The sequence below is a fragment of the Cimex lectularius genome, unplaced genomic scaffold (assembly GCF_000648675.2).
Source record: "Cimex lectularius strain Harlan isolate CLEC.00 unplaced genomic scaffold, Clec_2.1 scaffold4, whole genome shotgun sequence".
NCBI lineage: Eukaryota > Metazoa > Arthropoda > Insecta > Hemiptera > Cimicidae > Cimex > Cimex lectularius.
The window spans coordinates 1,830,435-1,845,532 of record NW_019392723.1 but is presented as its reverse complement, the minus strand read 5'-3'; the positions used below and the strand labels follow the sequence as shown (position 1 = coordinate 1,845,532).

Genomic DNA, 15,098 nt, shown 5'->3' with positions numbered 1-15,098 from the left:
TACATATGTGTTTAATTACCCAAAAATCTAATCTTGAGATTCAACCTGAAACAGAAAAAAAAGAAATATAGTAAAGTAAAATATACAATCTATATACAATATCATTATAGTTATTGTATTAATTATTGTATATCTATATACAATGTCATTATAGTGACTTGTGCATATTCTCAATTTCACAATTTAAATGTATTCCAGAAGAAAAGAAAAATCGCCTAAATGTATTAAAACTTTAACTTAAATCCCGCAAAACGAAAAGTTACGTTTTAATCGATTATAAATGAAATAAACGATTCGATCATCGAAGCCTTTAGCGGTAAGGAAGAAGTGTTAATGCACTGTGGTGAGAGGTTGGTTGAGGTTTCGTGTTTTGTTCAGTTGAAAAAAAAAGATTTGTTTGGAAGGATGCAAGGAACTCAATACCAAAATGAAAACCCCTCCAAAAGAAGGCTGAGCGAATCCAGTTTTGTAGATGGTAATATCATTTAAATTGAGTCTTTAATAATAAGTACGAGTTAATATTCTGTAATCATCCGCGGAGTTACGAACTTGAAAAAGATTGCATTTGTAGCAAATCATATTGGGAAAATTGTTTACCTTGTATGGATTTTAGATGGATAATTTTTTAAAAGTGGTTCCTTTTTTATGTTAGGCGTTGTCATATGGTCCAGACCTGCTGTGGCAAAGCAGGACAAAACTTAGAACAATTATATGTTGACTGGTCATTGTTGACACAACCAGTCAACATTTGAGCCTTGGTACTGGCGGAAGGTAGTCTACATTTCATCAAAAACTAATCTTTGTACACCCTTGCTGTACCTAATTTAATTAAATGATCAATATATTCAATAATACATTTGTGTCCCAAGTGCGATTCAAACCCACAATCTTCGGATAAATACTTTAACGCTGTACCACTTGAGCTAACGCGACTTTGATCGCCTGTGCCAGAATGGACAACGTACTGTCACAAACTTCTCACCTTTATTTCCCATTTATTCCAATTGTAAGCAAATAGCGGCTCCTTTGTGCGTTGTGGCGAGGGCGATACAAGTCATAGTAGCTCTAGTGGTAAAGCATCGAAATATTTATATGGAGATTGTTGGTTCGAATCCCACCTGTGACACAAATTTTTCATTTAAAAAAATCGTGTATAATTGATTGAATATGCATACATTGAAAATAAAAATGATAGTAAAAAGGAAAAAATGGTACAATGATAAATATTTTTTCTTTTCTTAATTCAAGTTGCTAATTTTTACAATTAGGTGGTATGTTAATTAAAATGAAAATACCTCTAAAATGTCTAAAAAATTATATGAATGGAGGTATGATAGGAAAAATTATGAAATGTGTAAAAAAAAAAAATTGGATGGGGGATATGTCAGGGCACAACTGTACACAAATCAAAATTATAAAATTGTGGCCTGGGCATTTAGAGTCACCTTAACTCAAGTGGTAGAAGAATGGAGTATTGATCCAAAGATCGTCGGTTCGGATCCTGCCTGCAACACAAATTTTTCATTTTGAAAAATTGTATATAATTAATTGAATATATACATATATACAGTGACTCACAGATTCATTCACAGCTGAATGCAAATTCGGTTATATCATTATTTACTTTACAAAACAATTGTAGGGCATCAAATAAATGTAATTTTTTTTAATAATTTTATTTATCTTAACACAAAAAAACCCCAAAAAATTAAATTGTTCCTTTATCATAATTATTAAAATAATATAAAATAAATTACCATGTGCGAACGATATGATTGTGGCATAGAAAGTCCTTTAATATTTTGTATGTCCTCCTTTGGCTTTCTAAACTGCATCAGTCCTTCTGGGCATACTTCTCAAGAGATTTCTATACTGTTCTGGATCAATTAGGTCCCATTCAACTTATGTTTTTTCCCAACATTGATCGAAGTTTGAAGCGTCTCCGGCAGCATCGGCTAAAGATATTTTTAGTTTTCCCCACAAATGCTCAATTGGATTAAGGTTAGGTGACTGTGGGGGCCATTCCATTAGCAAGATGATTAGCAAGCCACTGTTTGGTCAGCTATGGTTTCTTCACTTTTCCTGTCGCTCTTAATCCGGCCTCACGTAAACATCTCCGTTTGTTTCAGCACTGACATCCATATTATCATTATCACACGGCCTACGCTGAATTTAGAGCCTTGTCAACCTGTCCTGACCGAACGGAGTATAGATACAACGCCTTTTGGCTTCAGAAAATTTTGTTTTATGACCACTCCTCTTCTTTTTAAAACAACTATCGTAAATTCTGGAAGATCTTTTAGGTTTTGTTATTACCACAATAATAACAATTTATATTTTTTTGAAATTTCACAATAAGGAAGTCCTTCTTGTAGAGATTTTATTATTTGATCTTTCAAAAATGTTGAAAATGGCTTCATACTGTAATTAAACGGAATAGATCATAACCATTAAGGAAAGGAAATATTTTCAATATGTAAGAAAAATAACTAAATTGACGATACCTGATAACAAATTTGAGACAAATTATTGAATGGTTTTTGGGAAATTTGCAATGAAGTAACCCGAGTCACAAAACTGTTCACACGAAGACTCGTAATAAACTGGCTCAATTCAAAGGTATAAACATAAATAAAGATTAGTAGGGTGAATGTTTGTTTACCAACAGTTCAACGAACTCAATATTATTGCTGTTGTCTGGATTAAAAAATACGGGATTTGCAAACTAGAGATAATAGAAAATTGTTTACTGATGTGAACAAATATGTGAGTCACTGTATATATATATATATATATTGCACAGACCAACCTGTTGGATCTATAGGACTGAAATTTTAACCGTGCATTCCTGTAATGACATGGATAGCCACTAAGAAAAGATTTTTTGAAATTCCATCCCTATTTATATTTATAAAACATTTCCTTGTCTGTCTGACAGACAGCACAAAGACCAAACTGCTGGATTTAAAAAAAACTGAAATTTCAACAATGCATTCCTATGACTTGGATAGCCGCTAAGAAAGAATTTTTTGAAATTCAATCCCTTCCTATGTATGTAACAGTTCCGTGACTGTCTGACAGACAACACACAGACCAAACTGCTGGATTTAATAAAAGGCTGAAATTTTGACGGTGCATTCCTATAATGACATGGATAGCCTCTATAAAAGTTTTTTTTGAAATTGCATCCATATAGGAATGGAAAAAATTTGGACAATTTTTTACCATGTATAGACTGAAGTGAACTGAAGAAGAGAAGAATTTGAGAAACGAGACATTATATTAGAAAGGTACATTAAAAAAGAGTCCCAATGGACGAAGTTGTGGGTAAAAGCTAGTATATAATAAAAATAAAATTAATAAAAAGTAAAAAATTCGTACAATTATAATTTTTTTTTCTTAGTTCAAATTTTACAATTAGGTGGTCCAATAAGTAAATGAAAATTAACACTAAAATATCTAAAAAATTATATGCATGGAGGCATGATATTGAAAATTATGAAATGTGTGCAGTCGAGTGGGACTATTGGGGCATATTACATATACAACAGCTGTTGTATTAAAGTGAAATGTTTACATCACTTGAAATGAAAATGTGGCATTGAGTGCGTACCAAATTTTATTTTAATGTAAAACACACCCTGAATAGTACATGACGTGCACAATGTTTGTACAATCTGTACTAGTTTTGCTAACTGCCATGTAGTTGGAATGTTCGAGTATGCTGTTGTTTAATAAAATATTTTAAATTTTGCTATTTAATTTAAAAACAAAATAAATAATGACAAAATCATAGTCAGCTCGAATGATCTGTTTCCATACTCGTGCTACCCTTGCTAACTGCAATAGAATTTGCCCTTTTACCTACAGCTTGATTGCCTCTGATCATCTTGGTCTGCTTGTACACTGGTTGAATCTGTCAGAGGAAATCAGATCAGGATGATCAAAGAATCAAGCTACAGGTCCATACTGAAACACAATACCACACCGTTTACCATTGTGCCATCCTACAGCCAAAATGGTAAACAAGGATAACCAGGGATGATAAAAACTGAGTACAAAAAACTGCTCATTTGATTAATAAAATGGTAAAAATAAAAATTCTTTGTATTATTTTAGTACATTCAGGAGGGCCTAATATCTTACTATCCATTACACATCACAGATGAAGTTTCATAAATACTTAACAATTAAAAAAAAAAAAAAAAATTCTCAAATAAAAGTGCTATGGCAGGATTCAAACCAGAACCACTAGGTCTCCAATTTTTTTTAATCTGCCATATTTTAATTTACATAATCTTTTCCAGTTTAATACTGTCTTTACATTAAATATCTGATCTAGCCAAGGTTTTTGCTAGTAAAGAAATCTTATCCATCTTTTTAATAGGTTTGCATGGGCTTCTCTTTTGTGTTAATTTTTTAATCTTTCAGGTAATCTTCATGCCCCTTTAATCGTACATTACGTTTGTGAACAGTTGTAATTGATTTTATGCACTATTACATCAGCAGTTAGCCAAGCTCAAGATTAAACTTCGTCATCGAGTTTTTTAAAATTCCTTCTTTCTTTGATTTTCTGTTTTTATCGAGTGCTGTTATCAAAGAAGTTTCTTTGTTTGAATCTATGACTAACTAGAATATTATTTAGTTGATAAATAATTTCAAGATCAGTGCTTAAAATAGCTCAAATTATCAAGGCTTTCTACAGCCAATCAGAGCAATTCTTCTGCTATTTGTTAATTTGACTTTTAGACTTGATTTTGTTAATTATGAGACCTCCAAACCTAAAAGAAAAAAGTAGAGGTTTGACATAAATAGTTTGCTTATTACAATAATTTCTATAAAAAAAAAATTAAAAAAATTCTGAAGAGAAATCAGTGGACAACCCTGTTCCTTCTAAATAAAAACTTCAAGAGATGTTTGGAAGAATAAAAATCCTGAAACTAGAGGGGACTTATTACCGCATACAGATGGGACTAAAATGAAACATGGGGTGGGGGCAGGAGTTGAAAATCTAAAATTTTGACCTAGCGAAACCTCTAGGTTCCACACCATCAATTTTCAAACTGTGTACAAGAAATACTTACAAATTGATTAAAAGGTGCATAAATATTTATTTTATTTTATTTTTTACGAGGGTTCGCAACAGCAGAGGTCATATAAACCCTCAGGGTGCCGGTTGGAAAAAAACCATTTGTAAGTATGTTGGGTTCGAATGCAGGGCCGCTGGATTCGAACCCGCGACCTTTACCTTACAGTGATGAGCGCCATGTCAATGCCTAAACCGTTGCGGCCACTGACCCCCCCCCCCTATAGATATTTATTATCAGAGAGCCAAGCACTGACGGCTGTTCAAGTCTAAGCTGGTCTGAGCCTGACAAATCTCCAACTCCTGGTAAAACAAAATAAGATAATTTTGGTGTAGGTGATGAGGGGATTGAAGGCAACAAACTAGGCAAACAAACTTTACACCCTTTGGACTAGGACCAGGAAAAAACTTTACCTGTCTCTCAGAAGACAAGAATTAAAGAAAACAATATGTCTTTAAACTGACCATTGCAGGGGACTACGATGGCTGAGTGGTTGGGAGTCCAACTCTTGTTTGACACATTAGCGGTTCTGTGTTCGAATCCCGTTATAGCCCATGGTTTTTTAATTTAAAATAGTATGAAAAAATGTATTGTAAAGTGGTTTGATCTCTTGTCCATGACGGTGGTTGGATGATAAGCCTCCCGCACTGGCCATTGCTCATTTAATTGCCACCTCAAAAAATTGGAAAAAATGTGATAGACACCTGCTTACTCTCAAGAAAAATTGGAACATATCCTATGTGAATGCAAAACATTACCTTAATTACAAATAAAGATAAGCGAAGAGGGACCCTCAATTATTTTTGGGTGCACTTTTCAAGTTCTGGTAATTTATTTTGTTTAATTTTTCATTTTAGATAATATTTTGGCTTCAGATCCTAGTTCAAGGGCAAAAAAACGAATAATAGATGCTAAAAAACGAGCTAGGCCAGGTATTATTTTATGGAGTCACATGTAATAACAATTTAAAACTTTTTCCTCTTCCAAAATTAGAATTAAGTGATCGTGACCAATGGGCATGGAGTTCGATGCAGTACGCCAATGAATTTCACAATTTTTGTTTAGTCAACGATCAAATGACTCGCATAAATATAAATGAAGTCAGCAAAGAAGAATTCATTGAAAAATACGAAAAACCATATAAACCTGTCGTTATTGTTGGTGCTCAACGTCATTGGAATGCAAATAACAAATGGACATTACATGTAAGTATACAAGGAGTTTAATATTTTTTCCTATGTGATTAATTATCAAATCGTCTTGTAGAGGCTCAAGAAGAAATACAGAAACCAAAAATTCAAGTGTGGAGAAGATAACCAAGGGTATAGTGTTAAATTAAAGATGAAATACTTCATCGATTACTTGACAACAACAATGGATGACAGTCCTTTATACATATTTGACAGCGGTTTTGGAGAAGTAAGTGTGTATGATCCCCCCTTTTCCTTCTGCATTTTCCTTTTGTTTTGTTACTTTTTATTAACAATGAAATGATAGATTAACATTTTTCGGGTGAAATTTTCCTAGTCTTCCAGTGTTCGCTTGTCACTAGGCTCGCTTGGTTTGACCTTTTTTGTGCAACATTCTCTGGCAAGGCACTGCTTTAAATATGACAATCTATATTTTTTTTGTACACTTTTTGTTCTTATATCCTTTAATTCAACTTTTTATTATTTAATTAAACAGTTGCTTTTGAAACAGGCTGAAAAAATTGTCCCTTGCACATTGATATTCTCATTGATATACATTGACAAAGAAGATGTTAGAAGAAAATATAGTATTTCTTAAGGGGGTCAACCAATTTTGACATTAAAAAAAAGTCATTTTTTAAAAGTAAACAAGAATTTCTTCTGCATCTGGTTGATTTGCAATGTTGAGCACCAGAAGTGATTTAAAAATTGAAAGGTTTGTACAGATCAGAATGATGTATGTGGATGGATAAATGCCAATTAAACAGGAACCCTGCTCTCCTGCAGAGATATCTCAATGTCGGAAGTATGGTGTGGTAACAACGAAATGATATGTCAGAAAAAGCACACTCAAAAATTCTACATTCAAACATAAATGAAAAAAAAACCTGTGATGAAAAATAACATTTTTTGGACGGATACGGGGTCCCGTGGCTGGCAAGAGGCCGAAGATGCACAGGCGGCCCGGGGGCCATAGGAGGCCCAACCAGCTGAGCAATCAGAACTCGGTGGGTCACGCTGGCGAAGCTCAAACTTGAACGTGACAGCACGGACAAATATAAAAAGAACTTGTCTTTTTTTTTGGGGGGGGGGAGGACTTTGCTTTTTGTCCTTAGACTTCCCAGCCCTGGAGGCTCGAGTTTACATGTGCGAGGAGAGGAACGTGCTGCAATGAGATGGGAAAGAACCAGGATGATGGGAATTTGTTTTCAGACCATGTGGTTTTTTTTATTCCAGAAGAGACCTTGTTTTGTTTCCTTTTTTAGCATTACAGAGGACATAATTATTTTATTTTTATAGCTATCTTTGTTTTTTATTTATTATCCCAAGGGTTCGCCGTTTTACCTGATTTTTAGAAGAGAGAAGCCGCCACGAAAATGAGCCCACTGAGCGTTGATGGACTGAAGAGGAACCTGTGACAAAAATGTGGAAAACAAAATTTCCAAAAAAAAGTCTTGAGTAGTCCTTTGTATTGGAGTCTTGAAAAAATCAATTTTTTGAAATGCATTTTCAGACAGTTCATCAACGCTAGCTTTTAACATAACAACTATAGGCATTAAATCTTATAACCAAAATTTTCACAAGAAGGCTTGAATAAAATGAAACCGATCATGTTGTTGGATGGACCATTAGTTCACGAGATATTAAAGGAAGAATGGAGTGAATAAAAAGAATCCGAGAATTGGTTGACCCCCTTAACACGTTCAGTTTTTTATTTTCCCCCTCCCAGATGGCAAAAATTTTCTATTCCCAGAAACATTATGGCATCATGACCTTATGCAGGTCATCTACGGTGGCTTGGCCTTCATGCAGGTCACCAGCACTGAATTAAGTAAATCTCGCCAGCTACACCTCAGTTAATTCTTGTGCTTTAATATGTTGCCCTGCCTTGTACAACTGTATGCTTTAATTTAATATGCTTTTACTTACCATGCCGATATGCGCTTCTTGATCTAAAAACTCCACTACACTGGTTTTAGTAAACAAGTAAAACAAATGGATTTGTCCTCTTAATCAGGGGCAAGACCACACTTTTGTGGTGAATTCTGCTCCCGCACTCATCATTCATTGAGTTGGGGTAATGTTTTACAAACTGTATTACCAAACAGAATATGAAATTCCAAAACTATTGAAATAATTAAAAAAATTGCTTTATGTTATTTTAGGATAGGAGGAGGAGAAAACTATTAGAAGATTATGACATTCCTTACTATTTCAGAGATGACCTGTTTCATTTATGTGGTGAAAGTAGAAGACCTCCGTATCGGTGGTTTGTTATGGGTCCAGCAAGGTCTGGCACAGGAATACACATTGATCCGCTTGGTACTTCTGCTTGGAATGCATTAGTTTTCGGGCATAAAAGGTGGGCATAAAAACTAAGTCTTATACATTTCTTTAGAAACCTTTACTTTTACTGATACTAGGATGTAACAAAAATTAAAAATATATGGTCTAACATGAAATGTGTGCCTTTGTTCTGTCATTAGGAGAACATTTTTACGATTTACCAAACTCAGAAAACGATGTGACTTCTGAAGCTGATGAATAGCTTCTCCATCTGATTAGGCTCTAATGTAACTTCTGCCTTTTGCTAGTGTTTATCTATGCAAGTTGAACATAGTTTTTGATGCTGATAACAGAAAGTGCTTAATTTCTTGTTGCATCCCAACTTCCAAGTTTTCTGTTATAGACCCCAAGATATTTCACTGCACTGCATTAGTTCCCTCAGTGTGCAGTTATTCAATTTTAAGGTAAAGATTTTATCTACATTGGTTGGGTTAATGACAGTTGTCTGGTTTGACCTGATCTATTCAAGAACTGAACATTGATCTTCATCTATATCCTGAGCTAACGGACATTGAAAGAATTGATGAATTTATAATTTCATCCTTACTAGTAATGTTGGTCTGTAATCCTTCCTGGTTTGGTGTATTAGTTGTTTGGCATTTTACCATCTTCTGTGTTGTGTCTGCGATTTCTATGAAGCCAAGTCTCTTTAATAAGTTGCATGTGTTGTTAACTAAAGTATGATTGTGTCTTTGGTGGCTTAAATTCCTCCCTCCCACAGTATAGTCATCAAAAAAAAGTTTTTTGATTCATGGGATCTCATGAGAGATGGAATCGGTCCTTGCAGAATTACAGAACAGGTACTTTTTTGGATAGACGCAACACTGAAGATGGCAAAATGCTGAAACACATCTGATAGATTAAAGCAGCTGATAGGCAGAGTTGATGATGAGTATTGGTCTGCGAGTTGGTGAACCCATGTTGAACTGGCAAAGGGTTACTTACTCCGTCCTATACCGGTTCAGTATGAATGATAGGCAGACTGAAATGATAAAAAATGACCAACTACTGGCTTTTTGTTTGTAACGATTCGTGAAAGGTATAATTGGAAGAGGTGCTTACTGGTAAACCATTTTTGTTCTTGCTGGGCCTTGGACCTGCCGTTTGCCTCCAGTTCGTGACAGAGACCTTAAGTTTACAGCTGTGGCAGTGGAAAAAAGACAAAAAATGCAAACAGTTAATTTTTTAACCAAAGTACCATTTCACCTTCCTTTTTATAATAATAGTAAGTTGATTATTTGCAGGTGGTGTTTGTTTCCTACACATACACCAAAAAATTTGCTAAAAGTTACTTATGCTGAAGGAGGACATCAAAGGGATGAAGCTATAACCTGGTTTTCTGTCATTTATCCTAGAACGCAACTTCCAAGTTGGCCACAAGATTGTAAGCCGGTATGTAAAGTATGAAAATTAAATTGACCATAACGTCTTTTAATATTAAGCATATTTTTTATTCATAATGTGGGGCTGTGGCCAAGTGGCTTTGGTTTTAGGGAATCCATTCAAGGATTAACAAGAACATCCTCATGTGGTTCAATTGCTCTTTAAATATAATAACTCATTCTCTCATTTTTTTTGTTTTATCTTCACATAATTCAAAATCAGTACTATCGAGCTAATTCACCTCTGATACATTTGATTTTGGCTGATATTTTCTTGTATAATGTCAGATTTATTTAAAAACTTATTTTATTGTGTGTTTAGGTGGAAATATTGCAAAACCCAGGTGAAACAGTATTTGTACCAGGAGGATGGTGGCATGTCGTTCTAAACCTAGACACAACTGTAGCAGTCACCCAGAACTTTTGTAGTAGAACAAATTTTCCTATTGTATGGCATAAAACAGTCAGAGGCAGGCCAAAGTTAGCTCGGAAATGGTACAGGGTGTTAAAGGTAACAACTGACTTATTGATTTGGTAATAGAGGTTGGTCTCGTTTGTGTTTACTGAAGCCTGGCAGCTATTTAGGCTTATTGTACCTTGTCCCTCTCTACCTAGTGTTCCTTGAGAGCTGATGGTCATATGGCAGAGAACTAGCACTCCCCTCTATGACTACCACCTAAATAAAATTAATTTATTATTCAATTTTATTTGATCAAGCTAAAACAATTTATTCATTATATATAATAAACATTGTGCCTATTCAAGGGTATGACTTGAAATAGATTTTGTTAGAATTTAATTTAACCAATTATTTTAAAATTTATGCTTTGTTCCAGACTGTAGAACCAGAATTAGCTCTTACAGCTGACAGTATTGACGTCCAGTTGGCCACTGGAGTAGCTTCAGATTCTTCTACATCTTGTAGTAGTTCTTCTACAACTAGTTATGACAGTGAAAGTGATGACAGCGGGCAAGAATCTTTAACTCCGCACAAAAAGAGGTAACAAATTAAATTGAAAGGAAGTAACAGCATTAGATTAGTGAATGATTCATGAATTACAGTGCTCTCTCAATAATCCGAACTAATCATTGGTATTTGGATTATTGAAAAAGTAGGATTACAGAAATTGTTAAAATAATATACACATATACACTGATGGACAAATTTAACGCACCACTTAATTTATTTAGTTAACATTAAATCCATTACCTTGGCAATTAGGAGCTATCGTAGTCAAAATGAACAGTAAATAATGTTTTGTTTGGTTACTTTTGTGCTGATCGCTCACATTTTCACAAAAAAATGGCATTATGCCTTTCCATTCTGCTATGCATAAAGTTTGCTTTCAGTTAATCATTTTCCTTCCTTTACTTCATTTAATATTACTCCTATTCTTAACCTTTTTGAATGGCTCCAGTCAAGCATTTGAGTGATTATGACAGTATCAGGATCATAACATTATTAGAGGAAGGAAACAGCCAGCACAAATTGTCAGGAGACGGAGTGTAAATCACTCCACAATAGGAAGGGTTCTTTGGTGCTTCGGAGAAAAAGGGCTTCACAATAGAAGGCTCTATTCGGTCTGAAGTTGTCTACAGACGAAATAGATGATAGATTCATCCATCATCAGGCTCTACGAAATCGCAGCATTATGGAAAATAAGATAAGAAATCTCATAAGACTCAATTTCCGTTTCAATTTCCTCCATGACTGTAAGAAGAAGGCTCAATGAAAATAACCTCAGGGCCCGGCACCTCGCGGATCTCTTCTTACCTAGCTAAGAAAATGGCCAGGCTTCAGTTCACATGGGAACATGTGAATTGGACATGGATGGACATGTGGATTGGGGATGAGTTCTCATTACAGGTGAGGTGAGAGTTGGCCTCAAATCTTCAGATGGGTGTAATTTCATATGGAGGCGCTCAGGAGAAAGGTTACCACATGCTGTATGGTTCCTCATGTGGTATTCCACGGTGGGTCATTGATGTTCTGGGGTGGCATTTCCTTGGATGCCCACACCGAATTGGTTGTTGTGCGAGGAAGATTTCTAACTTTGCATTAGTACTTACAAGACATAAAGGACATGTAGTGCCACGTCATTTGCCCCCCACATCGGTGAGAGATTCTTGCTAATGCAGGATAATCCCAGGTCCCATAGCATGTATTTTGGATGACTACCTGAATGAAGTTGGAATTGAGTGCTTGGTGTGGCCATCTCGAAGCTCTTCTCACACACGGTCTCACTCTTTCTCTCTCACTTACTTTCACTCACTCACTCATCAATCACTCGCTCTCTCTCTTTTGTTCATTCACTATCTCACCTACATTCTCTCGCAATGACACACTCTCCCTCCCTGCCTTCCTCTCTCTCACTCTCCCCAATTCACTCTCTCTCTCTCTCTCTCTCACTCACTCACTCACTCACTACTCACTCACTCACTCACTCACTCACTCACTCACACCCCTTCCCTTCTACTACCCCAATTCTTTTTCTTTCACACACTTTCATTCTTCCTTCCCTCCCTCCCACTCCCCCTCTCTCACCCTTCCTATCCTCTCTCCCTCCACCTATCTTTTTCTCCCCTTCCGCAAATAATGTTTCACTTGTTTCTTTTAAAATTCTTCTTGAAGTTTTGTCCAGTTCGGAATACTGGAATGTTTAGCGTTCCAAAGTTCAGATTAGCGAGAGAGCGCTGGATTAATTTATGTTTCATAAATTACCCAAGGGAAACAATATTTACTATAAAGTTTAGCATTATTATACAATACATTTTAATTATGTTTATTTTAGGAAGAACAACAAAGAGAAATTTATCAACACAGAATGTGATGAAAATTCTAGTATTATTAATGAAGACAACACTGCTACGTTGCAAGATCAATGACGATTACTTACCCTAGAAAGAAACTGGATTCCGACATTTTTGGGATGGTTTATATTTGTAAAGTTCCAATGTGCCTTTTAGACAAAAAACGTGATTTAAATATTTGTAATTTCCATTTTTTTATCACCTGAAAATTGTGAAGAGTATAAATACGGGAACCTGTTGATTATATTGCAAACAAGTTAATTATTTTTGCATACAAAATATTAGATACTATGACATTAAAACATACAGTTGATATTCCTTATTATATAGAGTTCTTGATAAATAATATGAAAAAAATTGTTCTTACATTATTAGTCCCGTTTCTACCCCCTTTCATTTCTAAACAATTTTGTCTAATAGCACTAGAGAAAAACATGAATTTTTGTTGCTGCCCTGAATTGTTTCATAGTTTTTTTGTTGCATTCTTCCATACAAAACTTTGTACAATCTGAGTATTAAATGACTGAATTTATATTCAAAAAATTTATTATTATTTATTATTTTTACTATTATATTATTAAAAATATTTTATTTAAAAAAATGGCAAAGGCCATCTGCACACAAAATAAATATTAACTTGGTAAAGGAAAAATAATTTATGTTTTGAGTATGACTCAATAAAAATAAAAGATTTATACTGTGAAATATTCCGTAAACGCAAATTTCCATGCATATCTAAAAAATCTAACTCCCAAGCTTCAAAATGTACGAGAAGAAAAAAAATATTTATTTATACCATAGAAATAGACCTTATGGAGTCGATTAGCTCAATCATTAAGTTCGCAAAGGACAACGTTTTTACAATAACTAGTTTTTACCAGCTTTTTATAAAATAGAATCTCTCGAATTGATTCTTGCAAAAATTAAGGTGGCAAAGCATAAATTTAGAGAGATAAACGCAAAAAGACGAGTTTTTACTATTTTTTTTTTTATAAAATCGCCCCTCTAAAATCAATTGGCGCAAAAATTAAGCTCGCAAAGGACAACATTAGTGGGACAAAAGCTACAAAAGAGTTTATACACGTTTTTTGATAAAATAGAACCTACTGAGTTGATGGGTCAATAATTAAACTAGAAAAAGACAACGTAAGCGAGAAAAAAGAAAAAACCCGACTTTTTTCTTGCATTTTATAAAATCGTCCCTCTTCATTCGATTGGCGCAAAAAGTAAGCTCGTAAAAGAGAAAATAGATAAACGCAACAAAAGACGAATTTTTACTAGGTTTTCATAAAATTGACTCAATAGGTTTAATAATTAAACTCGCAAAGGACAAGGTTAAAAAATAATATTCTCGTTTTTTTATAAAATAGGCCATTCTGAGTGGATTGGGTCAATAATTAAACTCGAAAAGGACAACGTAAGCGAGAAAAAAGAAAAAATGACGAGTTTTTACTTGCATTTTGTAAAATCGACCCCTTTGTATCAATTGGCACAAACATTAAGCTCGCAAAGGAGAAAGATATAAATACAAGAGCTAAAAAATTCAATATTTAACTCGGTTTCTATAATCTAGATCCTTCTGAATATATTGATGCAATAAGAAAGCTCGCATAGGACAACGTGAGCATTACAAACACCAAAAACGTTTTTACCAGTTTTTTTATAAAATACAACCTTTTGAATAGATTCTTGCAAAAATTAAGCTGGCAAAGGAGAAATGTAGAGATAAACGTAAAAAAGACGATTTTTTAATTAGTTTTTCATAAAATCGACTCTCTAAAAAGTACTAGTTTTTATAAAATAGAGACTCTTCTAAGTAGATTGGGGTCAATAATTAAGCTCGCAAAAAGCAACGTTAGCAAGGCAAACGCTCAAAAAAGAGTTTTTACGTTTTTTATAAAATCGATCGATCTTTCTGAGTCGATTGGGGCAATAATTAAGCTCGCAGAGGACAACGTTAGTGAGAGAAATGCTACAAAAGAGGAGTTTTTACATTTTTTTTAAAATTATAAAATCGACCCTTCTGAGTCGATTGGCGAAACAATTATAGTTGTAAAAGACAAATTTAAACACAAAAACGAAAAAAAACCGAGGTTATATCGGCTTTTTCTAAAATCGACCCTTCCGAGTCGATTGGGGCCATAATTACGGTCGCAAAGGACAACTTAGCGACAGAAATGCTACAAAAAGAGGACTTTTTGCGCGGTTTTTTAAAAATAAAATCGACCTTTTTGAGTCGATTGGCGAAACAATTATAGTCGCAAAAGACAAATTTAGATGCA

The 15,098-nt window shown here is 34.4% G+C and overlaps 1 protein-coding gene across 1 annotated transcript; it reads left to right on the top strand.

Annotated features, from left to right (window-relative positions):
* The first annotated feature begins 333 nt into the window (after positions 1–333).
* LOC106672800 (bifunctional arginine demethylase and lysyl-hydroxylase JMJD6) lies at positions 334–13,359 on the top strand. Its single transcript, XM_014404513.2, has 9 exons — positions 334–475; positions 5,945–6,019; positions 6,081–6,292; positions 6,354–6,506; positions 8,443–8,639; positions 9,868–10,015; positions 10,328–10,516; positions 10,842–11,005; positions 12,798–13,359. Exons 1-9 carry the CDS (start codon positions 334–336, stop codon positions 12,889–12,891), a joined length of 1,374 nt encoding a protein of 457 aa, XP_014259999.2. The 3' UTR covers positions 12,892–13,359.
* The last annotated feature ends 1,739 nt before the right edge of the window (positions 13,360–15,098 follow it).